This window comes from Lepus europaeus, chromosome 1, assembly GCF_033115175.1.
Source record: "Lepus europaeus isolate LE1 chromosome 1, mLepTim1.pri, whole genome shotgun sequence".
In the NCBI taxonomy this organism is placed as follows: Eukaryota; Metazoa; Chordata; class Mammalia; order Lagomorpha; family Leporidae; genus Lepus; species Lepus europaeus.
Window position 1 is genome coordinate 170,388,914 of NC_084827.1, and position 25,245 is coordinate 170,414,158.

Genomic DNA, 25,245 nt, shown 5'->3' on the forward strand with positions numbered 1-25,245 from the left:
AGACCCGAGATACCTGGTGATATTGTTCCCTAAAGGAAAAGCAAATTACCATTCTAGAAAAAGAAGTAATGGATTCTAGGCAGGAAAAATGGTAGATGATTATTATCTCTACTAAAGTTTATTTAAAAAAAGTTTTGCAGTTTTTAACCATGATCAGAATTTTTATTGACAAGTTTTAAAAATGTTAGTAAGTAAAAAAACTTGAGTTATGCATAATCCTATCTACATGATTATAAAAGTAAAGCACAAAATGCTGACTGGGAAGGAGGAATGAAAAAAATGACCTTAGTAAACTAGCTCATGATCAATCAAGGGTGTCTTTAGGTCATTTCAATTATCCTACACATTTAATTTATGAGCATCAAAGAAATCAATGAATGAACCTTGGAGCTTACTTCTTCCTACAGATGATGGAAGTGTGCCCTGAGTGTTTGGATATCTTCCCTGAGGTCCCACTGGCAGATAATAGCTTTTTGTGGACTTTGCCGTGGAGATTTTTCTAGGGCAGCATTTCTCAACTGGTGGTTCCCAAATCTCTTGGAGCTTTAAAAAGGTTTCCAATCTTCTTTGCACAGAGGCATGGTATTTCTCCCCATTTCAATTTTTGTTCTTGAAAGACTCAACTGGAAAATTAATCATATCAAAATTTATCATTTGAAAACTCTTTGAAGACTCACAGACTGCATACAGCTATGATTCTCAGATTCGGGGCCTCAGTACAATTTTTTGTTCTTAAAATTATTGAGGACCCCACAAATACTTTCCTTTATGTGAGCTAAGTCCAACAATGTTTATCATATTGAAAATTAAAATCAAGAATTTAAAAATTATCTAGTTATTAAAAAATAAATGCATTACTTTTTTATTAAATGTGATTTTTAAAATTTTTTTTGACAGGCAGAGTGGACAGTGAGAGAGAGAGACAGAAAGAAAGGTCTTCCTTTTCCGTTGGTTCACCCCCAAATGGCCTCTGCGGCCGGCGCACTGTGGTTGGCGCACCGCACTGATCCGAAGCCAGGAGCCAGGTGCTTCTCCTGGTCTCCTATGCGGGTGCAGGGCCCAAGGACTTGGGCCATCCTCCACTGCACTCCTGGGCCACAGCAGAGAGCTGGACTGGGAGAGGAGCAACCAGGACAGAATCCGGTGCCCCGACCGGGACTAGAACCCGGTGTGCCAGTGCCGCTAGGTGGAGGATTATCCTATTGAGCCACGGCACCGGCCAAGATTGATTTAGCCCATTAAGCCACGGAGCCAGCCTAAATGTCCTTTTTTAAAGATTTATTTTATTTATTTGAAAGTGTTATAGAGAGAGGTAGAGACAGAGAGAGAGGTCTTCCATCAGCTGGTTCATTCCCAGGATGGCCACAACGGCCGGAACTGTGCCGATCTGAAGCCAGGAGCCAGGAGCTTCTTCCGGGTCTCCCATGTGGGTGCAGGGACCCAAGGACTTGGGCTATCCTCCACTGCTATCCCAGACCACAGCAGAGAGCTGGATCAGAAGAGGAGCAGCCAGGACCAGACCTGGCGCCCATATGGGATGCTGGTGCTTCAGGCCCGGGCTTTAACCCACTGCACCACAGTGCCAGCCCCAGCACATTTTAAAGAAAATGGCATCTTAAAGAAAAATAGCTTTATTTTCTAAAAGCATAACAAAATAATATGCAGAATGACCTTGTTTTACATTTGTAATAATCTCTTTAATATCCAACAACAACATATAGATTCTCATATCTGGTTTGAACTCAGTCTACTGAGAGATATTGCACATGATAGGAATCTGGTCTTACACAAATGTATAGTTGAAAAAACAGTAATTTTTAGATTATCTTTTCCCTATAGTTTGGATATTCTCCTTAAAAGTCTTCCAAAACTCAGTGAGTAGTGGTTTCTTAAAGACTAGTTGTAAAGTCAGCAGCATGTCTATAAATAATACTCTGTTGTATTAAACTTCATTGGTTTGGGTTTGTATTTGGTACAGTGGCTTTTGATGCCATTTGGAACACCCATTTTCCAAATCAAAGTGCCTGGGTTCAAGTCCAGGATCTACTTCTGATTTTGACTTCCTGCAAGTGTGCACCCTGGGAGGCAGCAGGTAATGGCTCAAGTGCTTCGATTCCTGCCACCCATAGTTCCTGGCTCCTGGCTTTGGCCTGGCCCAGATCCAGCTGTTGCAGACATTTGGGGAGTGAATCAGCAGGTGGAAAGTCTGTGTCTTTCACTGTCTTTCAAATAATAGAAGAAATTTTTAAAAAAATGGTATATATTGAATTGTAAAGTGCAGTCTTTTAGCCATCATGATTTATAAAATCATACATGTAGAAAATATCAGTTAGTTGAACAGTGTGAATCTTCTATATGTTAAAGCATTTCATTATAAATATCAAATATCACATTTATTAATATCAATGAAGCCTTTAAGGATTAGGATACTTTCCAGCTCACACTACTAGATACAAAGTTTTCAACATTGTAAGTTTTGCTTGAAAGTTCATTTGTCATCATCAAAAATGCTGCCAATTGCCTTCCTTGAAGCACTAGACTCACTTCATTTTCAAGAAAATATTTGCCAGATATCTACGTCTGATGTCATTGAAAATATATGATTATTAGCAGTGTTTGGTGCTACTGCTTTTATCTGCTAAGGTGACAGCAGACTTATGCACTGCTTTTGGACATTTAATACATTGTCAACATAGTGAAAAAGGCAAATAATATCTTAGAATTTTTTTTCATTTATTAAACTTTCATTTAATGAATATAAATTTCCAAAGTACAGCTTATGGGTTACAATGGCTTCCCCCCTCCCATAACTTCCCTCCCACCCGCAACCCCCCCCTTTCCCGCTCCCTCTCCCCTTCCATTCACATCAAGATTCATTTTCAATTCTCTTTATATACAGAAGATCAGTTTAGTATATATTAGGTAAAGATTTCAACAGTTTGCCCCATATAGCAACACAAAGTGAAAAAACTACCGTTGGAGTACTAGTTATAGCATTAAATAAGAGTGTACAGCACATTAAAGACAGAGATCATCTTAGAATTTTTTTAAAAAAGATTTATTTATTTATTTGAAGGGTAGTGTTACAGAGAGAAGGAGAAACAGAGAGAAAGAGAGAGAGAGATCTTCCATCCACTGATCACTGCCCAAATGGCTACAATGGCAAAGGCTGGGTCTCCCACACAGGTGCAGGAGCCCAGGAACTTGGGCCATCTTCTACTGCTTTCCCAGGCCATAGCAGAGAGCTGGATCGGAAGTGAAGCAACCAGGACTCCAACTGGCACCCATATGGGATGCCAGTGCTGTGGGCTGAGGCTTAACCCATTGCGCAACAGCACTGGCCCCTAGTATCTTAAAAATTTTAAGAAAAAAGATTTGAGATTATGCCCCATACCCACAACGGTCTTTTAGACCCCAGAAATTATGCTGTAAAATGAATAAGCATAGCCATCATTGATGATCAGAATGGAATTCCCTGGTGTGGACAATTTGATCATGTAAAATCTTAGAATGGTCTTTTCCTAGCTTAATATTTTGCTTAATGTGTGTATAATAGGCAGTTGGTTCAAGGTAAAGAATAAAGTACAAGGCTTTTGAAGTAGAACGTGTTAATTAGGATCATAAAAGTTATAAACATAGTCCCACTTTCCTCCCTAGATGTTTACTCTTTAATAAACTACAAAAACCAATGTTATAAAAAAAAAAGTGCCTGGACCAGTGTTGTGGAAAAGCCACAGTGTTGAGAAAGCCATGGCCTGGGATGCTGGCATCTCATATTAAGTGCCGGTTCTTGTCCCAGATGCTCCACTTCTGATCCAGTTCCCTCCTAATGGCCTGGGAAAAGCAGTGGAAAATGGTACAAAGTGTTTGGATCCCTGCAACCCAGCTAGAAGACCTAGAAGACCTAGAAGAAGCTCCTGGCTTCTGGCTTCCTCCTGGCCCAGCCCTGGCCATTGTGCCCATCTGGGAAATGAACCAGCAGATGGAAGCTCGCTCTCTCTTTCTCTCTCTCTCTCTCTCTCTCTTTCTCTCTCTCTGCCTCTTCCCTGCCTCTCTAACTCTTTCAAGTAAATAAATAAATATTTTAAAAAATGAAAAAGTGCCATTACTGTTACGTCAGATTTTGACTTTCATTTATTGGGAGGAGATTTTCACATCAGCATGTTGGGGGATAACAGAATTCAAGCCTGACATTCCCTTTTTCTTATTTAGAAGTAAAATATAACAAATGTCAAATTGTTTCTGTCATGAACTCATTCCTAATATCAGGAGCTGAAAAGTTTTGTTGCTTTTACTTATTGCATCTTTGATGCTGTAACACAAAGTGAAAGGATATCTCCATGATGTTATACATTTGTTCCCAATGTGAAAAATCATCATATGTCTTTGGCTTTTCCTCATTGAATGTTTTTAGAGATAATTAAGGAGCATATTTTACTTGTTAAGTAGAAAAAAATGTTGGTTTGTACACCTATACTTTAATTTGCTTTTCATGCAACATATTTTTGAAAATAAAAGCTTATTTTCATATTCAACTGAAGTGATGAGGATCCTAAGGATATTTCAGATATAAATTACTGTGGAAGAAGCTGTCAAATTAAAAAATCTGTTAATGGTAAACTGCACTGGGTGCCATGAAGGAAACCAGCTGTGGATCGCAGCATCTTGGACATCCTCATGCAATAAGCAGCAGCATTTATGTACTCTCTACATAAGAAGGTGGGAGACAAGGGAAATCCATATTTTTCAGAGCACAAGGAGGAATACTATGGTGTTCCTAGCATGACATGCATGTGTTCTTCTTTCTGCTCTGTACAAAAGCCCCTATAATTCTCTGTGTCAATTGCTGCATCATGATCTACCCACCAGTCGCCACCAATTTTTCTACCATTTAAGTATTCTCAAGAAGAATTATCAGTTACACCAGCACCAGTGGTTTTATTATCTGATCCTTCAGGTAATGCTACCATTTCACTGAATGGTAACGGGATACTGAAAGTCTCAAAGCTTTGCAAGTGTTGGCTGCCTCCTGCGAGGAAAACACTGCAGAAGCTGGAGAAGAGAGAGAATATATACTTGTGAATCCTTCCTTGCTTCTCCATGGGCACAAGGTGAACGCAGCAATGATTGCAACGTTCAGATTTTTTCAAATCTTTTCAGCACCATAGTCATAATGACTAGGATTAGAACTTCTAAAGAATCTTTGAAAATGCTGTATATTTTTTAAATGTGGCAACAAAATTCTAAAAAACAAAAAGCCACACAAACATTAGTGAATATTTAATTTAAACAGCACAAAATATGGCATGAGATCAACTTAATTAATTCTAAACTTAGTATTAAAACAATTTCATACCATGTCAAACAATCTCTAGATTGTTCAATTCTCCAAAAAATCCAAAATATGTGTAATTATTGTCCAGAAATCCTATATATCATTAACTGGGTTACTCACAGTACAGTCATTTTAAAGCAAAAATATAAAAATTTATTCAAAATATATGCAGAAAAATATTACATTTACTGTAAGATATAGGGGCATCTTAATGTTTGTTTCAATGTGTGATGGAACCTTTGAAACACTATAGCCATACAACTATGCAGTCCTCTAGAGCTGTGCAAAGATAGTGATTGAGAACAGGCATTTCTCTTTACTTTATGAAGGCAGAGAAGTCCAATACTCACAATAGTAGGGGATGCTTTGAAGGTTATTATGTAACGTCATTGAGGAACATAATCCTGGACCAAAATCCAATTCACCGTAAACAAAAATTAAAAAGTACTTATCTTAAAAAAAATCTAAAACAATGAAAGTTTGTGTCCATTAAGAACAAAAAATGAGAACTAATGAATATAACCCTGTCCAATATGCATCATTTAATAAAAGTTTGATGATGGTGATGAATGACTGACCAGGAATCATCTCATCATAGTGACTTGATAATGGTTGACTCCAATGAGTTAAAATGAGTGTCTCCTTCCTCCTTTCCTTTCTTTCTTCTTCCCATTACTCCTCCTCCTTCTATTCCTCCTCATCATCATCATCTTCATCCTCTCTGCTGTTACTCCTCCCCTCCTCCTTCTCCCTCTCCTCCTTCTTCTTTCTCATTCTCTTAATCAATTATTGTACTGCATGCTTGTTTTTCTTGTACTCTTTATATTTGATCTTCACTGAAATCGCGCAATGTCAAATTTTACTTCTAGAATGTCATGGATAGAGTTTTCAAAAAAATATTCTTTTCCTTAGATAAAATAAGAATGGATGTCTTCAGGTTCATAGTTAAACTCCTGCTGATGATTTTTTCTGGGAGGAGGAGAGCTCTTAGGTTGCTTTACAGACATATGCCTATTTTTGGACTTGCAAAAGTTATGACAATTTTATATTACAATCTAGGCACAAAAAATAATGAAATGAAGCTATAACTTGGTTTTCATCATGAGAATTGGGAGTGGCCTTGTGTACAGAAAACACTGGGGCTCAAAATCAAAGAAGAGTCTAGGGAGAGAGCAGAGCTACTCCTGTATATGTGATTCAAGAGGGAAGGGATTAGTTTAGATACCACAAGAATGCTATTTTCTAAGGGATCAAATGCAGAGAGAAAGGATGAGGCAACAGAGATATAGCCAAAAGGACACAGAGAGAAAAGAGGTGAAGACATTCATGAGAGAGAATATAGTCAACTTCATTAAATGTGGAGGCGAAGATTAAGAGTACCTGCAATACATATTCAAGTGTGTGTGTATGTGAGTGTGTACCGGGGAGGGGACAGCCAACATTCACTAAAAATACTTGTTAATTGCCAGGCATTTTCCTCTGAACTTTCCCTGTAATTTTGTTTTACTTTTTTGCCTACCATTAACTCAGCACTTCTCTGCTCTTCTGAATATTAGGATATTTCATTATTCCTATTTCTTTACGACATATAAAGAATAAAAGGAATGAAACTAGATTATGAAATTCTTTTGACTTCTGTGTAGGTTAAAAATATACCTATGGATCCAAAGTCATTCCCTCTGCAGCTTTTGTCACCTACTTAACTCCATTGGCAGGTGTTGAACACTGCAGGTTCCTTAGGGTCTTGCCCTCCTTAACTCCCCAGGACACAGTGGATACTCTTGATAAATATGTCAGGGTACCTTGTACTTCTCCTTTCTACACATTGCCCAATTTTCAGCAAATAATTTTAGGTTTATTATCTGTGTCCCCTGATAAAATATAATTTCATTTGAACACAGGCAAGGCAATTGCTATCTTCCTGATGTCCATATCCTTTTGTAACTTGTGTGGTGCATTGCAGTTGGAAGGTCTTTGATAAGTATTTGCTGAAGGTACAAAGAATAAATAAACTTTGCCAGTTTTACCATCCACAAATGACATAGAAATGTCCCTTCAAGGCATGTTGGTTCCTCCAATAAATGCTTTTCTACTGCCCTATCTGTAATCCCACCAAAAGGGTTCATCGCATTGGCAATGACATCACTAAGCACATCACTTGTTATTTAATGTCTGTGTTCCTAGATAGACAACTCTCACAGGCAATGAGGGATTTTGATTACTACTGTAAATGTTCTGGCTCACAGTAGGTATTAAATAATGCAATAGTCTTATAAAATAGCTTTTACATTTGAAGTAAATAGATATTAGTTAGGGATGTCTTACAGTGAAACATGATAAAAATAGTCATGGAAGAAAAGAAGGAAAGGTGTATTTGGAGAGGGTTGGTAAGATATTTTATGATGCATGAGTCATGTGGACCAAAACTGAATCATAAAACATCAAAAGTAATCATGTTGCTTCCTTTTCCCTTCATGTGATATTCTTGCTCCAGTAATTACACCACAGAAACCAATCTTAAAGGGGGTGCAAGGGCAAAGGAATGAGGAGACTTGGGCATCTGGAGATTTGTTCATTATTCTCCAGGAGTTGAAGTATCCATAGGCTCCTGTTAAGATTCAGTTGTGGTGAACTTGTTTCATTGTCTAATATTTTGTCTTTGCTCCTTATTCACAGAACCTAAAGTGAGCTGCAAATTAGGCCGGTCTGCGTCCACATCAGGTGTGCCTCCTCCATCAGTAACTCCTCTCAGGCAAGCCAGTGACCTGCACCAGAGCCAGGTACCATCATCGTTAGCCAATCGTGATTGACTTCCTGTGATGCCACATGCCAAATGCTTCCCACCTCTGTCTGTCGTGTGTTGCTGTAGACAACTTTTGCATTTGCTTTTATTTCTCTATGTGTGTATGGGTGGGAGGGGGGAGTTTTAGCAGTCTGTGTTCTCATCCAAAAAGGAACCTCTTTCTTCCTTGTGACTGGTGAAACTTTGTTTGCTGTTATCAAATCGTTTTTGTCTCTGGTTTCCATCATTCTGTAATATAAATGTAGTAAACTTGTATTATATGTATTGACTTAGTAGTTATTTTTAAAATTTTTTCTCTCTTCCATGTTTTGTGTACTTTTATACCGTCTCTGAAAATTTATCAATATTTGATAAATTTACCTACTTTGTTTTATGTAAATTTCTTTTTAAATGTTTTGTCCACAACATTTGGGCAGATGTTGTCAATGAATTTGTATATAACTTTTAGCTTTTATCCTATTATACTGTAATATTTGTGGCAGTTTTACTTTTATTTTTATTTAGCTTGGAGCATGGTTGTAAGACACTCTGAATATTGATGTCCTTATGCATATTCATGTGCCAATTCATTTGGATTGAATATGGCAGCTAGTCTTTCTTCTTTCTTAGGCCATAGAGACAAGTTGCCTAACCAGATAATCCAGATATTTACCCAAAACTGTAGATGAATAAGCCAAGTTTTAAATAAATGACTTATCTCTTACACCAACAATACCAGAAGTGTTATCAGAAAGGGAATGTAAGTGTTCATGCATGGTAAATGAGATCTCTATAATCACTTGGAGAAAAGAGACCAGAAATAAAGTCATAAGCTAAAATATCATTTAATCCTTTACAGTAAAATATGTTGCTGTGATGTTCATATGGGTGCATGATTGTGAATGGGAAATTCAGTATGGGAAAGATCGTTACACATAAATGTCTTCTCTGTAACTTGTCCAATGGAATTCAGTCCATTGACTTAATCTGTCAGGATTAATTGTTGTTGCTGTTAAGTATTATAGTTGTTAAATGGGATAATGTCATCCTGGAGTGATTTCTCTCTGCTTCCCCTAGCCTTAATCTTTGCCTTCATGAAACTATTCTGAAATACTAAATTACAAAACTAGTGATGATATCTCTGTCAGAACTGCCTGTTAGTTGATTAACAGATTTCATATTGATTAATTATTTTAAATGTCAGGCTACTCTAAAAAACATAACTAAGCAGAATAATTGCATTTTTGATAATAAGAGACATTCTACTTCTTGGTATTCTTTTCTGGCTTAAATATGCACAGGCTGTGATTTGTGAGTCTTTGAGGTGTCTATAAACACAAGAAATGAAAGACTTCTCTCAAAGGTATCTGAAGTGTCACTTAGACTTTCTTGTGTCTTAATTTAAAATGTTAAATGCCTTTAAAACTAAATGTAGCCAGCTTAAATAGCTTTTGGATATAAAATAGAAACAATAAAACACTGGGTGAATAAATAATAACACAACTTCACTAAGATAAAAGCCACCTTCACTGATTAAAGCTACTGCAAAAATATCTAAAACTGAAAAACACTGGATATAGAAAGAAGAGAATTTTAGGAAATTGGTAGAGTTTTGCATTAATATAATCAATCTTCCAGGTATACAATCCTTGCTATGACCATACCCTCAGAATCCCACAGAAGTTTTGTGTGTTTTGTTTTGTTTTATCTTTATAGTTATTTCATCCTAAGACCTTTCAATTCTCAATGGAAATGGGTCACTAGGGAAATTTCCTGAACAAAGGACATTATTATCTGCACTATCAACTCTGCTCATCTAATGGGATGTTCTTCATTCTTCAAAATATTTCAACATCAGAAAACACTTCACACTCCTTGTATGTTATTCACTTCCTTCCCTACTTTCAGAAGTTTTGGCACAGCCAAATCATAATACATGAGCTGTCTGGGCTATGAGTTAGAATGCAAGCTAGTTGGCTGCTAGGCCTCTCTTCTGTGGCTTATGACCAGCTGCAGTACATATTTATTCCTATATGCATATGCATAACTGAAACCAATCTTGTTCTGTATTCCTATGACCCAGTACTCAACTGAAATCATCAAATATTTATTTCAGTGCCCTTTTCCACATAATTCCCACACCCTCAACCATATATTTTTACTAGGATAGCTCAGTATGTCCCCTCTCTGTGCTCAGGAATGCAAAGCAATGGTAAATGATACTTAACTCGATAGAATCTAAGGGTGAATATTGATATACCAACCAGGATATGGAACACTGGCTTTATCAAACAAGTCATCACCCTGGTCACTTTAAAAGCAGTTTTTCCAACACGAGGATTCCCATGTGTTACCAAAATCCAAAACTCTTAACATAAGATTAACAGGCTTTTTAGAAAGTCATGGGAAAACTATGTGATCTACTTAATCACACCGTTCCCCTTCTGCCCTGAAAAAAATAAACCTAAAAACAATTGCAGTGATGCTAGTCTATTGAGGAAGACCGTGCCCTTCAGCCACATTTTGGGACACTACTCTCCCATCACAGAAATGTGTTTCTCTTCAGATTGTTGTTGACAGTCTATCCTTTTGAGATTTCTCAGTCTTGACTTCACGTCATGATTGGAGTTTTTAAAAAGTGTTGCAGGTAAAGTTAGCTGGAAATGCTGGACATTGCTCCAGCTGAGATTCACCAAGTGACTGACTTCTACCCGTGGAAGCCTAGAGTCAGCAGTGACTGACTGACCCCAAAAGATTATGAGGCCGATTCTGGCCCACCAGCAGAGTTTGTACATAAGCAAAATTTGAATGTAAACATTTACTTGACATTGCAATCTGCTCTGGCTTCAGTTAACTACAGCAGACACACGATGAACAGAAAGGCATATACTCATTTAACTGGGATTTCAAAATCCAGAAGAAAAATGGGAAGCTGGAGAAAGAAGAATGAGCTGTAAAGCATTTAGACTTTGTTACAGAATATGTATTATTTTCTGAAACTCACAGGAATGAAAACCAGATTTTGTTCTTTCTTAATTTTTCCTAGATAAATAGACTAGCCAAGGAGTGATTTCAGGCATTTCCTTGGACTTTTATTGCACTGCAGCTGCATGTTTCAGCATTAGCATAATGCAAATCTTTGGCAATCAGACTGCATATCAGTGCCTTTTATTAGAAAGTTAATTTATTTTCTTAAGTGTAAAGCATAGAAGCCATCTATTGAGCAAAGAGCACATACCACTTCCTCTTTTTTATTTATTTTTTTAAGATTTACAAAGTTACAGGGAGAGGTAGAGACACACAGAGAGAAAGGTCTTCCATCTGCTGGTTCACTCTTCAAATGCTTGCAATTGCCAGAGCTGAGCAGATCCAAAGCCAGGATCCAGGAGCCTCCTTAGGGTCTCCCATGTGAGTGCAGGGGCTCAAGGACTTGGGCCAACCTCTGCAGCTTTCCCAGGCATGTCAGCAGGAACTGGATGGGAAGTGGAGCAGCGTAGACTCCCACCAGTGCCCATAGGAGATGCCAGGGCCACAGGCTGGGGCTTTAACCTGCTTTGCCACAATGCCAGCCCTGCCATTTCCTCTTTTTTCCCCTCTGTAATAGAGTAGAAACCATATGCTCAGAAGGAAAGCAAGTAAGAACTTTGAGACACAGAGAATCAGGTTCATGTGATTCTCCCATTCCAGATGAAAGCAGACCTCTCTGTTCAGTGACCACTGTGGGGATGATGGCATCCATAGCCTTGCTGTAGTTGGTGAAGTAGTAGCAACTCAAGTATGGGCTTTAAAATATAAAAATCATGCTTTCCTTTAAGGCTGCAGCAGCCAGCATGTGTCTCCAAACGGAAGTGCAGATATCCTCAGATGGGTGTTCCCAAGAAAATGAATTCTTTGTTTTTGGGAAGGAAGGAGATGAAAGTCCCACTATCAACTACCTGCCAAAACAAACACACATACACCATATGTTTTTAGATAATGTATCCCTATACTGCTTCAAGGAATTACATAGCTAGCACTGAGCCACATATTGAAACCTCATCTTCTCCATGATGCTTGTTTATTTTTGTAAACTAGATTATCTGCCTCATTTATTTGAGGGAGGAAGAAAACAAGACCATTGATAATTTCCTTTGGACATATATTCCAATGATTGATACACTAGAATCTCCTTGGAAGCCTATTTATAGTGCCTTGACCTTGACCTCTGGAGTCATCATTTCTTGCTTTGTAATCCTGTCTGCAATGATACCTGTGTCCTCACTACCTAGGACAGGCCTCATTCAACCCAGGCCCTTTTGAAATCCATTCATTTGAAACATAGGGAAGGAAAAGAGAGAGAGAGAGAGAGAGAGAGAGAGAGAGAGAGAGAGAGAGAGAACAGAAGAGAGAGAACAGTCCCATCTGCTGGTTCACTTCCCAAATATCTGCAATATCAGGAGCCAGAAACTCCACCTAGGTCTAGGTCTCCCATGCTGGTAGGTGGCAGGGACATAATTTCTTAAGCCATCGTCTTCTGCCTCCCAAGGGTATGCATTAGGAGGCTGGAGTCAGAGGCAGAGCTGAGACTCAAACCCAGGGACTCTGCTATGGACCATGGATGCCTTAATCACCATTTTCACTGCAGCCTGCCCTCCCAACCACCACCCCCCAGTCACTTTTGAATACTTATGGCCATCATTCAAGTTAAGACCATTTCCTTTCAACTAGCCCCTTCAAGATTATTTCTGAAATGCACATTTGTTTTGATGTAGCCCTCTGATCCACCTTCTGCTTGCTGAGTTTCCTCCAGTGTGGTGAGAGCAGAATTGGTTGTCTTTTCCTGTGAACTACACCCCTCCCTCTTCATGCCAGCACACCAGCCAAGAAGGCTGGAGAGAGAAAGAATGAGCCAAGGAACCTATAGCTTCATGTGCATTGAGAGTGTGTTTCTGGACATGCCAAGGTGTCAAAACTATTTTCTATGAACTTAAAAAAAAAGAAGATAAATAAGAACTTGTGGTTAGTATATGGGATGAATTAGGTGAAGGGCTTAAATGTATTCCTATGCTTTTTCTGGTGTAGTATGGTTCCGACATAACATCTCCCTCTCAATACATCTCCCTCTCAATACATATTCTTTTTATATATATCCTTAGTTTTTTTAATTTTTCTTTCTCATACGATCTGATTTTGCTCCTGTTCCTTAGTCCTTAGCACTTCCAGAGTACAGGAATGTTTTGACTTGTTCTTTCTCAGGGTATGTGTGAGTTCTGGGATTTCTTTTGACTTTCTATACAGTCAGGACCTTGACACATAAAATGTATGTAGAAGAGACCAGGAGGAAGCCTTAGGACTAGGAGAGACATCAGAGAGTCCTATATTAAAATATGATATGCGGAGACACAGAAAGGAAATCTAATTTCATTCACTTAGTGCCAACCCTCGTCTTCAAATCATACCACCTTAAAGGCTGTGTCCTCATTCGGCTTTGCCTTAAGTAGAATAAAGTAGGGAAACAAAAACAAAACCTGAAGGGGGGTAAGGGAAATCTGAACCTCCCTGTCAATTTTGCTGTGATCCTAAAACTGCTCTCAAAAATGAAGTGTACAAACAAAGCTTAAGGCAGAGAAGCCTTAAGTCTTTTTAGAAATCTCAGCTACCATTGATGTGACAATGGCTGAATCTGTCCTGGCTCTGTAAGCTCTAGTTCAGCTCCATGTGCTGTTGACTTGGGATGTTTGTTGCAACACTCCCTGTCCTCTTTTGCATGAATATTTTAAGTGCTTCCCATCACAGGCTAAGCTTTTGTGGGGGGTGGAAGAAAACTATATTGAGAAGGGGAGAACCACTAAGACATAGTTATGGAACCTACACCACACTGATTCAATGAGACAAAGAGGACTTTCTCTACCATCTGTTGCTAAAGTGTTGAGAAAATCGTTATTATTATTTTTGAGATTGTGATATTCCAATTCTCCTTGTGTGTCTTGAACTGAGAAAACATTCTACATCCCGTTTGTACCTTTGCATAGTTGGTTCAATTGTGTGCATATGGTGGGAATGGAAGTAGAGCAGAAACAGGGCATACAGGCAACCAGCAAAAGTTGAACTCACTTCACGAACCCACAGCCTCCTTCCCACTACCACAGAGCTTCTGTTGGCTGTGCTACAGATTTTACAAATGGATCTCATAGTTTGCTTCCATTGGCATTGAAGCCAACCTGACATATGCTTCCAAATGTAGAGAAACCCAATAGGAGGACTTGGAAAACCCTCATTAAGCTCCCAATGCAATGTCAGCATCACCTTGAGAAGTGTTTACCTGTACCAGCATCCAATTGTAAAATAAAGCATTATGTTGAAAAACATTATGTTACAAAGAAACTATAACGATCTGTTGTAATAATGGTATTTACCAAAGAGTTTGGATCCAGCATTGTGAAATGTGGAATAAGTTCTTACAAAAGATAAGAATGCCAATGGCTAAACTGATCTGTTGCCGTGTATGATGGCATAGGTGCATTAAAATAATGCAAGTGAAAAAAAATAAAAAAAATTATCATCTGTGTGCTCTCTATAGTCTTGTCTCATGGGTTTATAAGAATGTTAGGCATCGATTGTGGAACTCTTAATGAGCTTTAATTAGTGCATGTAAAAAGAAGAAGTTTCATCATGTACTTTAAATAGCTGAATCCATGAATCTAATAGTATAGGAAATTAAATGTTGTAACTGTTTGATTTCCACTGTATGTGAAGAATTCAGGTGGCCAGACCTCAGACCACTTTTACAAACAATTTCAGTATGGGCTGGGCCACTTTGACCTATTACTTAGCTATTGAATGTTTATTAACTTTTATATTGTTCAAGTGGCAAAATATTCATCCAGTGTTCTCATGACTAATCTCTCGGTAACTATATTATTGAATTGAATAAAACAAAACAAATGCATCTCAGCCTCCAATAATCTTGCCTTATATACTCTTGGAGTAGGAGGGAGTGCATCATAGGATGGTATTCCCTGAGAAGTCTTGAATCAATCCACAAATGGGTAGGGTTTGCAGCAAAGGCCTCTGGGCTTCTGGGACTGTCTGCATCTTAGTGTTGTGCCCAGTCCCTGTGAGTGTCACTGACTTCAGCTTCAGAGGTTAGAGTTGTCAACTTAACCCACCAAGACTATGGGTAAAGTGTCAAGTAGCTGAAGCCATGAAGCAGAGTTCTTTAAGAGCACAGAAGGAACAAGACATTCTGGCTTCTCAGGTGAAATTGGCATAATGAAAATCATGCCCATCTGTGGGCATCTCAGAGGTGCTTCTTGTGTAATAGGACTGTGCCCAGGGAATACCTGCAGTCCTATCCAATGAGTTGGTCCTACTATCCTGCAGGACCAGGTGAGGTTACATACAATGTCCAAGGTTTGTCCTTATGAAGTTTCAGAGTTCACAACCTTAACTACACAGAATTTAGAAGAAATGAGAAATTGGTGGGATCCTGACTCTACTGCTTAGCAGCTGTGTGGCCGTGATAGCCTTGCTCAGCTACTGCTGGGTCAATGGGGCCCCTGTGTGGCTGTTGTTGGGATTAATGAAATCATATGCATGTGTAAAGTCCCAGACAGACCTTACATGCTGCAAAAATGATGATTCTTTCTCCCTTCCCTAATTGCTTTTCCTTCTTCTAAGAATTTCAACTTTCCTTTTGCTGGAAAAATTTGGGGAGAGTCACTATAGTCGGTGGTATTCCAGAGGGGGAGGGCACAGGGAAAATGGCTTCATCCATGCCAGTACCACTGCTCTTACTGAGAACTGTGAGGGCAGGGGGATAATGGAAAGGAGATGTTTTAGGCAGCTTTACTGCCGTGCTCCAAGTTTTCTACAGCAGTGAACCTCATTGCGCACCTCTGGGGAAGACTGGTTTCTGCCACCTGTCCTTGGTCAGTATACCACTAGATCTGTTATGTTCATTGTTCCTTCTCTTACAAATAAACACTTACCCAGTTATTTCCCACGCATTAGGAAGTCCGTATCTGTCATGTCTCACCTTGTAAGTCTCATGTGTAAGCTTTGAAACAAATCAGCCACAGGCATCATTTCAGAAATGCCAGTTCACATGCCCTCTAATATTACTTTCCTATTTAAATTAAGGTATGAAGAACTGTAATGCAATGCTAAGTAAGGCTTTATAGGAAGCAATCATGTGTGAGGGTCAGGACAGAAGATGTAGTCACACAGAATGAATTTTTGCCAACTTCATCATTTACTTAAAACTCCATCAGGCCAATTTTTAATTTTTTTTTTGTTTGAGATATCAAAAAAGCATACACATTATAAAATGTATCCATCTACTGTTGAAATGAGTATCTGCCTCTAGATGGGGCTGGCTGACCCAGTTTGGGCAAAGTAACAAAATATTAGCTGGATTCTTGGCGCCACCTTGTGCCTATAGTACACATTGTTACTTGTACTCCAAAATAATTAAATCAAATAAAACTCCTAAGACAGAGAAGATAACAGTGTTTGGGATAATAGGCGCAATGCTTCTAGAAATCCAGAGTAGATTTTTATGATGTTCATTCTGTATCTTTTTCATTACTTTGGCCTTGCAATTTTAGGCCATCTAGTTTCACATATATCTTTTTTAATATTTTTCTAGAGGGGGAAATAATGAACAAGAGCCAGTAACCTCTGAGTGCTCTGCATTACTTATGAACAGATACAGCTCTTTTCACTCAGGTTGATGTCATTTTCCACGTATTGTGATTTCCTTAATCTAGCCTGAATCTCCAGGAGAGGGAATCTTTATACCTTTTTGGTAGACTGAAAGAAAAAGAGCGGAAAAAGCTTAACTAGCAAAATGGGAGAATTCCTTCATGATTTTGGTTTGTCATTAACATGTTTGAAATACAGAGCTTAAGATCCTTTGTTGCAAAGAGTAGTGTCTCTAACTAGTGGGCCAATTTATTTCCAACTTAAATTGTATGGAGTAGGCATGGGTGTTCACACTATATTAATACTGGCTCAGAGTTGCATTACTCTTTACTCAAAGCCATAAGTACACTTGCACTGTGAGTGTCTCCCTCAAGAAGCATGACCTATCTGTAGTTTTCCCTCCTGGCTCACCGCTTTGTTTGTTTATTCTGTGCTGCAAATGCACATTATCCTTGAATTTTAACATATCAACCTAAATGAAACAAATTTCTAAAGTAATTTTTTATTATTATTATTTTTATTTGACAGGTAGAGTCATAGACAGTGAGAGAGAGACAGAGAGTAAGATCTTCCTTTCATTGGTTCACTCCCCTAATGGCCGTCATGGCCGGCTCTGTGCTGATCCAAAGCCAGGAGCCGGGTGCTTCCTCCTGGTCTGCCATGCAGGTGCAGGGACCCATGCACTTGGGCCATCCTCCACTGCCTTCCTGTTCCATAGCAGAGAGCTGGACTGGAAGAGGAGCAACCGGGACTAGAACTCAGGGTGCCAGTGCCGCAGGCGGAGGATTAGTCAAGTGAGCCACGATGCTGGCCTAAAGTAACTTTGGTTGAGGGTTTATTGTATGCTTGGCATAGCACTCAGAACGTTACCATTTTATTTTCACAGGATATTAAAGAAGAGGTAATAAAACCCCCATTTCCCTGACGAATAAACTGAGGCTGGAGAATCTCTGTTGCCTGAATGGTCTGTCAGTTAGTAAGGGACTGTATACGCATGGTGTTTACTACCAGGTGGTCCTAGCTCCTAAGTCAGAACTTCCTGACATAAATGTATGGCTACCTATCTGAATTTGTTTCTTCCTAAAATACTTCCCTTCACTTCATTCATCCACTGAAATAATCACTCTGATATTCTAGGTCTTGCCTTTGAATTTTCATAGGTTAAAAATTTCCTAGGAAAGTGTAAGTTCCACTAGGACTTCCACTAAGCAGGCTGCTACCAAACAGAAGGCTCTCCAGTGGTGAGATGGGGCTAGGACACATTCCTGGATGCAAGCTCAATGCTACTGATTGTATTATTCTCATAGACCATGGATATTCACATTATGAGAAATCAGCCATGCCATTGTATGTGTTACACATTTGTGTGTGTTTGTACACATACACAGGCCCGTGAACACCTAACTTTTTCCTCATTCTGGAAAGAAAACACACCGATTCCCACACATGCACATATAAATACCATCTTCTAGAGTACTGGTGTAGATTTAAGCAACAACATGGGAAAGACAAAGAATGTGTTCACCAAGATTTAACTGGTTTCTGGGCTTTCACAGCAGTCCTGTGAATAGACAATTTAAAGGGAGAAAAACAACTATACTGTCACTTCAAAGCACTTGTTTTCTAAAGTAAATGCTGCATTAGAGCCAGTTAATAATCCCTGGTTGTCAGTTATTCTGACAGGGATGGTATTTGGTATCTAGAATGCTACGTTTAATGACTTAGTTCTCAGAAAATGAGGAAATTATTTGAAGGACCAAAAGGTGTCAAGAGTAATCCTTTCCAACCCAATCAACTTTGCATATGAAAGGGATACAAAAGCATTTCAGCAGAAGCCAACAGCCAGCATTGCTAATCTTTCAAGGTGCATTGCAGGAAGGGTCCCTGTCTGAGCTGTCACTTGTCTGATATATCTAAGTAATGAAATCCTTGGAGAAGTGATGCGGGTACATCTGATGATCAGTTTCATGGCCATGTGGAATTTCCAAGTATGTTGATTTCTACATACATGTGAAATAAGATAATGAATATTAAAGCACATTTCAAACTAGAATGACTAAAGGCAAATACTTTATTCAATTATTCAATATTCAAAACATGGATTGTTTCTAGAATTTTTTTTTTTTTTTGAGCAAAGCAGTGTCAAGCACTGTCTCTCACCTCACAGAATACTTGCTGCTTTAGGGAAAGGAATACAAGCACTGGACAGGAAAGCAAAAGGGAGGGAGACTGGGGCCACTCCAGCATCTTTATGACTTGGGTTTCCTTGTCTTCAGTCCAACCACACTTTGCAAGATGATCATGCATATTTTATAACAGCTCAGTATCTTTCACCCATTTCCCCAACTGTGGTCTTCTCTCACCCATTTAGCCACGGATTCACTCTTTTTTGTCAACAAGAGAGTGATCATGTGCTGGCATCACCCATGCAAAGTCCTGTACATGCTGCCCATTGCCTATAGAATGGGAGACAAACTACTTTGCATGAATTTAAACACCTAATATGACCTGGACCTACCCTTCCGATTCGACTTCATTATTTATCACTTGGTACTATCTACTTGCTATACCTAATTCCCATCTACACACCCACCTGTTTTTCTTTTCCCTCATTTTATTTCTTTAAAATTTTGGAGGCAAAGAGATTTCATGTTTTTCATATATACAGATTTAGGAACATAGTGATACTTCCCATCCCACTCTCCTTCACACCTACACTCTCACCCTTCCTCCTCTTTGCTCTCTTATTCCCTCTCTTAATATTTACAATGATCTACTTTCAGTTTACTTTATTGTCTTAAGATTAACCCTACAGTAAGTAAAGAGTTTAAGAAATTATAAGAAGAAAAAAATAACTATTCCTCAGGAATAGAGACAAGATCTGTAAGCAATCATCAAATCTCAAAATGTCAATTTCACTCCTCTGTAGTACATTTTTTGGTACTCTATTAGTTACCACAGATCAGGGGAAATATATGATATCTGTCTTCCGAGGATTGACTTATTTCACTAACTATAATGGTTTCCAGTTGCATCCATTTTGGTCCAAAGGACTGGATTTCATTTTTTTTTTATAGCTGAGTAGTATTCTATAATGCATATATGCCACATTGTGTGAAGGTTTATTTATTTACTTGAGAGGCAGAGTTACAGACACAGAGGTCTTTCCTCTACTGTTTCACTCCCCAAATGAACACAATAGCTGTAGCTGGGCTAATCTGAAGCCAGGACCCAGGAGTTTCTTCCAGGTCTCCCACATGGGTACAGGGGCCCAAGAACTTGGGATAACTTCCATTGTTTTCCCAGGCCATAAGCAGAGAGCTGGATTGGAAATGGAGCAGCTGGGATGTGAACCGGTGCCCATATGGGATATTGCATCATAGGTGGAGGCTTAACCTACTATAGCACAGAGCCAGTCTCTACTACATTTTCTTTTTCCAGTCATCAGCTGATGGACATCTGTGTTGATTCCATATCTTAGCTATTGTGAATTGAACTGTAATAAACATGGGGTACAGATAACTCTTTTATATGCTGATTTCATTTCCTTTGGGTATATTACCAGAAGTGGTATGGCTGAGTCATATGGTATATCTATTTTCAGCTTTCTATGGTATCTGCATACTGGCTTCCACAAAGGCTGTACTAGTTTTCATTCCCACCAACAGTGGATTAGGGTAGCTTTCCCCCCACATCCTTGCCAGCATTTATCATTTGTTGATTTCTGTATGAGAGCCATTCTAACTAGGGTGAAGTGAAACCTCATTGTGGTTTTGATTTTCATTTCCCTGATGGCTAATGATCCTGAGCATTGTTTCATGTATGTGTTGGCTAATTGAATTCCCTCTTTTGAAAAATGCCTGTTCAAGCCTTTTGCCCATTTCTTAACTGGATTATTTGTTTTGCTGTTGTTGGGTTTCTTGAGCTCTTCATAGATTGTGGATATTAATCCTTATCACAAGAGACCCTGGATAGCTAAAGCAATCTTAAACAACAAAAACAAAGTGGGAGGCATCACAATTCCAGGTTTTAAGACATATTAAAGGGCAATTATAACCAAAACAGACTGGCATTGGCACAAAAATAGACATGTAGACCAATGGAACAGAATAGATACCCAGAAATCAATCCACACATCTACAATCAACTAATATTTGATAAAGGACCTAAAATCAATCCCTAGAGAAACAAATCTCTTCAAAAAATGGTACTGAGAAAACTGGATTTCTGCATACAGAAGTATGAAAAAAGACCCCTACCTTATACCTTTTCTCTCCTTTATAAATGCTCCAGGCATACTGCCAAGAGTATCGTATCTCTTCCCTCTCTCTGGAACACCGTCCCTAGTCAAGGGTTACTAGACAAATTATTGTTTATCCTTCAAGTCTGGGATCCATGTATTCCATTTGTAAGCATGTCCCAGTTCTCCTTATTCCCATCTCTCTCCTATACCTAACCACGTAAAACTAGGAAGAACCTTATTTTTCATATCAGTATGGAACGTTGTCTGAAGGATGTGATCTTCTGCTTTGTTACCCAGAAAAGCAGTTTTGCGAAAGTCAGGTTAAGTTAATTACTTTATTATCAGGTTTTTGCCTTGCAGATGTATAGTGTACAAAGAAAGGGCCCTCTTTTTGCTTATTATACAAATATATTTGATCATGTAATTTCTTATTCATTTCTCCCAAGAATATCTCTTTTGATTTAAAAAATGCAGCTTATATTTGTTTGCATTAAAATGCAGTTTTTTTGAGGACTGGGAATGCTTGTTTTCAACTTGGAGATCTCTGGCTTTCTCTATATGTGGAGTGAGCATCAATATGAAGTATTGCTAAGGGTGGAAACAAATAAGCATGTCACTGTCAAACTGTTAAAATAATAAGTTGCAGAAGCAGTTGTGCTCTTGATGGTGGCTCTGCACAGTGATTACTTGTGTCCACCTCAGCTAGTTAAGTAGTTCTTTTTACCTGTTCACTGAGGATGACAGAAATGTAAGGGTCATGGAGAATAACACAATAACTGCAATTCACATAAAAACAAAAATCTCCATCAAACTGCTTCCTCAAAATTGATTAAAAAACAATAGCAGGCTTATCAATTTCAGAAGAAAAAGTGTGTCACAGGATCCATCCTAGAAAGAAAGTGTGCTCTTGAATGTTGCAAGTGTATGTGTACAACAGAACGTGAATTGTGATTGGAGTCAATTAAGATCTTTGCAGACCCTAAGAACAGAAGTGACTATGAATTCTTCTCCCTATAAATAATTGAATATATAATTTTGAAATTACACAAAGTTTACACAATGTCTGCCTAAACTCCAGCTCACTTCAGATTTTTTCTTTTTACAAAATTTTATATAAGTTTATTGAAGTTGAGTTCTTTCTGTCTCCTTTCTTCCTGTAGTTCTGCTGCAGCTTTGCTGTTGAGGTGCCCCAAATGCATGAGAAGTTACCTGTTGAGTGCCTTAGTACTTGTAACATGCTCATAGGATTTCTAAAAATATTCCTGCAGCCAAATGCACATTCAAAAGGCAAAAATGTTTCTCAAAAATGTGTGAAAAGCTTCAGTGGGAAACAACAGTTTGCTACTCCAGTGTATTCAACTGCAAGGCTTTCCTCCTTGCTGGACTGTCTTCTCAACATGATTCACAGAAGTGGAGGCTTTTAAAAATACTTATTTATTCATGTGTTTATCTTATTTGAAAAGGAGAGAGAGGGAGGAAGGCAGGCAGAAGGAAGAGAGAGAGAGAGAGAGAGAGAGAGAGATCACATCCACTGATTCTCTCCCTGCAAAGGCCAGCTCTAAGCCAGGTACTGGAAAGTCAATCCAGGTCTCTGTGTGTATGGCAGGATCCCAACTATTTGAGCCAACTCCTCCTTCATTCCCACAGGGTCTGCATTTGCAAGAAGCTGGAATTGCAGTGCAAGCAGAATCAGGACTGAAATCCAAGCACTCTGATAAAGGATGCAAAAGCCCCAAGAGATATATTTAACTGCTATGACAAATATCTTCCCCCAGGGAAAGGGGTAGGGTGGGAAAGAGACTGTTTTAACACAATTTACTCTCTGATCATCAGAATAAAATTGCTATGGCTGCCAGAAGAGGGCAGTAATTCATCTTTCCCTGTCTCCTGTGTAAGTAGGATTGAGCCCTGCAGAGCTAGATAATCATTTCACCACCAGTCAGTGAGATGCCAAGAAATGCAGTGAAGAGAGACTCAGGGGCTGGTCTGGAGTGAGAGCCATCAGGTCCTTCTTTCCTTCTCATCCTTTCTATCACCTTTTACCTCCCTTTTAGCTACTCTGGGGAGCTGAACCAAGGAAACAGGTGTCCCCAGTGGATGCTGCCAGGGGCTACTTTTCTAATGTTGCCTTGAAGACTTTAAACACCATAGCTCTGCCAATAGCCTTCTGGAGTATGGGGAAAAGGCTAATGGGAGCAAAATGCATCTTTGGCCACTTTACCATTTTCTTTACTTTCCAAAACCTCCATGCTCTAAAATTGTCCACCTTATGCAAAATTATTTATTCTATGGGTAGCAAACACACCACCCTGGGTAGCAAATCTTCTTTTGCACCACCCACCAAGTACTAAGAATAAACGTGTGCCATTGACATTTCTCAGTAATTAACATTAGAACTTTACTGCTGCCAAACTGCTTCCTTATATATTCTGTCAACCAATGCTTGATCCCTGCCTGCCAAACACTAGGTATTCTGCTAGATGTTGGAGTTTGCAACTTGTTTTATTTAAAGTCATTCTGTTCGATGGAATTTCAGCCTAATAAAGAAGCCATGTGTGTATGTGTGCACTTATGCCTACACTTGCAATTCCATGTAATTAATGAGAGTATGCACAGGAGACAGAGATGAAATATGAGGATTGATCATGCTGGTGAAGGTGGTCAAGCACAACTGTATAGAAGGAAGAACTGACGTTTGATGGACATTTCAATAAGAGAGCATAGAAGGGCATTACAGGCTGAGGCAAGAAGATTGAAAAAGGAGGGAGGAGTCTGAAGCTGTACAATTTGTCAGTGACATGTAAGTAATTTAGCATTACAGAAGGTATCATGTGTTGAGGTGGGAAAATTTCAAGGAAAAATTATAAAGGAATGAAGAGCAGGTGGTATATCTCTAGGAGTATTAGGAACCTTAAGCAGGATCATTGTCAGCCCCATTTTACAAATAGAGAAAACTATACACATGAGAAAGTCAGCCAAGATTTGTTGGAGAGTTGTCTCCTTGTAATTCAAATTACAATTCCCTGAGATCTTCTCACTTAAGCATCCAAATGACAGGATGATTACAGAGGAGAGCCCTTCCCTGTTCAGTTAGCATTGCAAAACAGGAAATTGTTAACTTACAAGTCTCCAATGCATAGAATACCTAAGAACATTCACCTCTGTTTCACAGAGAAATTAGAGGCTAATAAAATGAGTATACTTTTTTATTTTAAAGACTTGTTTATTTATTTGAAAGGCAGAGTTACAGAGAGACAAAGGCAGAGAGAAAGAGGGAGAGAGACAGAGAGAGAGAGAGAGAGAGGGAGAGAGAGAGAGAGAATCGTATACCCAAAGCTAGGAGCCAGGAGCTGCTTCTGGGTTTCCCATGAGGGTGTAGTGATCCAAGGACTTGAACCATCTTCTACTGCTTTCCCAGGTCATAGCAGACAGCTGGATCAGAAGTGGAGAAGCTGGACTCGAACTGGTGCCCACGTGGGATGCCGGCACTGCAGGCAGTGGCTTTATCCACTACACCACAGCTCCAGCCCTAATGTGTGTACATTTATACACATAGTCTTTTTTTCTTATTATGCCACTTCATCTCTGAATATTTGATTACGTTAGCTCCTGAGATGAAGGATATTCTTGTAGATAATACTAAAAAATCAATCAACAATTTATTAAGATTCAATTCTGTGGTCTAATTAAAGCACATTTCCGAATCTCTGCAAATGCTCCAGTCCAGGATCAGACATTGAGTTCTCACAATTTCTTTTTTTTTCTTTTTTTTCCAAATCTTTTTGAATTGCTTACATCCCCCAACTCCAATAGTGTTTGAACTTGAACTTCTTTTTTCCAAGGATGTCCCTTAACTTTGATTTGTCTGTCTGTCCCCATGTAGTCAGATTCAAGTTACCACATTCAGTGTGAAGACAACACATGACAGCCTTCTCTGAGGATCACATGCATGTGGCATCAGTCTGTTTCATCTAAGGGAACTGCTGTTGGAGCATGCCTTAACCCTTCTTCTCCAGGTTTCTTCACTCTAAATATTCTCCCTACCAGGGGCAGGTGGCATAGGGACTGCTTTAGAGTCTGTCCACCCAATGATCAAACCAATTGATTGAATGCATTGTTTCTCTTGTATTTAATTTCTTTAAAAAGAAGTCTAATTATGTTTTGGTGATTTCTACTTGCCATTAACCTCTGACTTCCTCT

General features: G+C 38.9%; 1 protein-coding gene across 1 annotated transcript in view; it reads left to right on the forward strand.

The window, feature by feature from the left end:
- NYAP2 (neuronal tyrosine-phosphorylated phosphoinositide-3-kinase adaptor 2) overlaps positions 1-25,245 on the forward strand; it is a 286,714-nt gene that overhangs the window by 231,520 nt on the left and 29,949 nt on the right. The window contains exon 5 of the mRNA XM_062202217.1: positions 8,012-8,115. Within this exon, the coding sequence (XP_062058201.1) occupies positions 8,012-8,115 (104 nt within the window). The remainder of the gene's footprint in view (positions 1-8,011; positions 8,116-25,245) is intronic.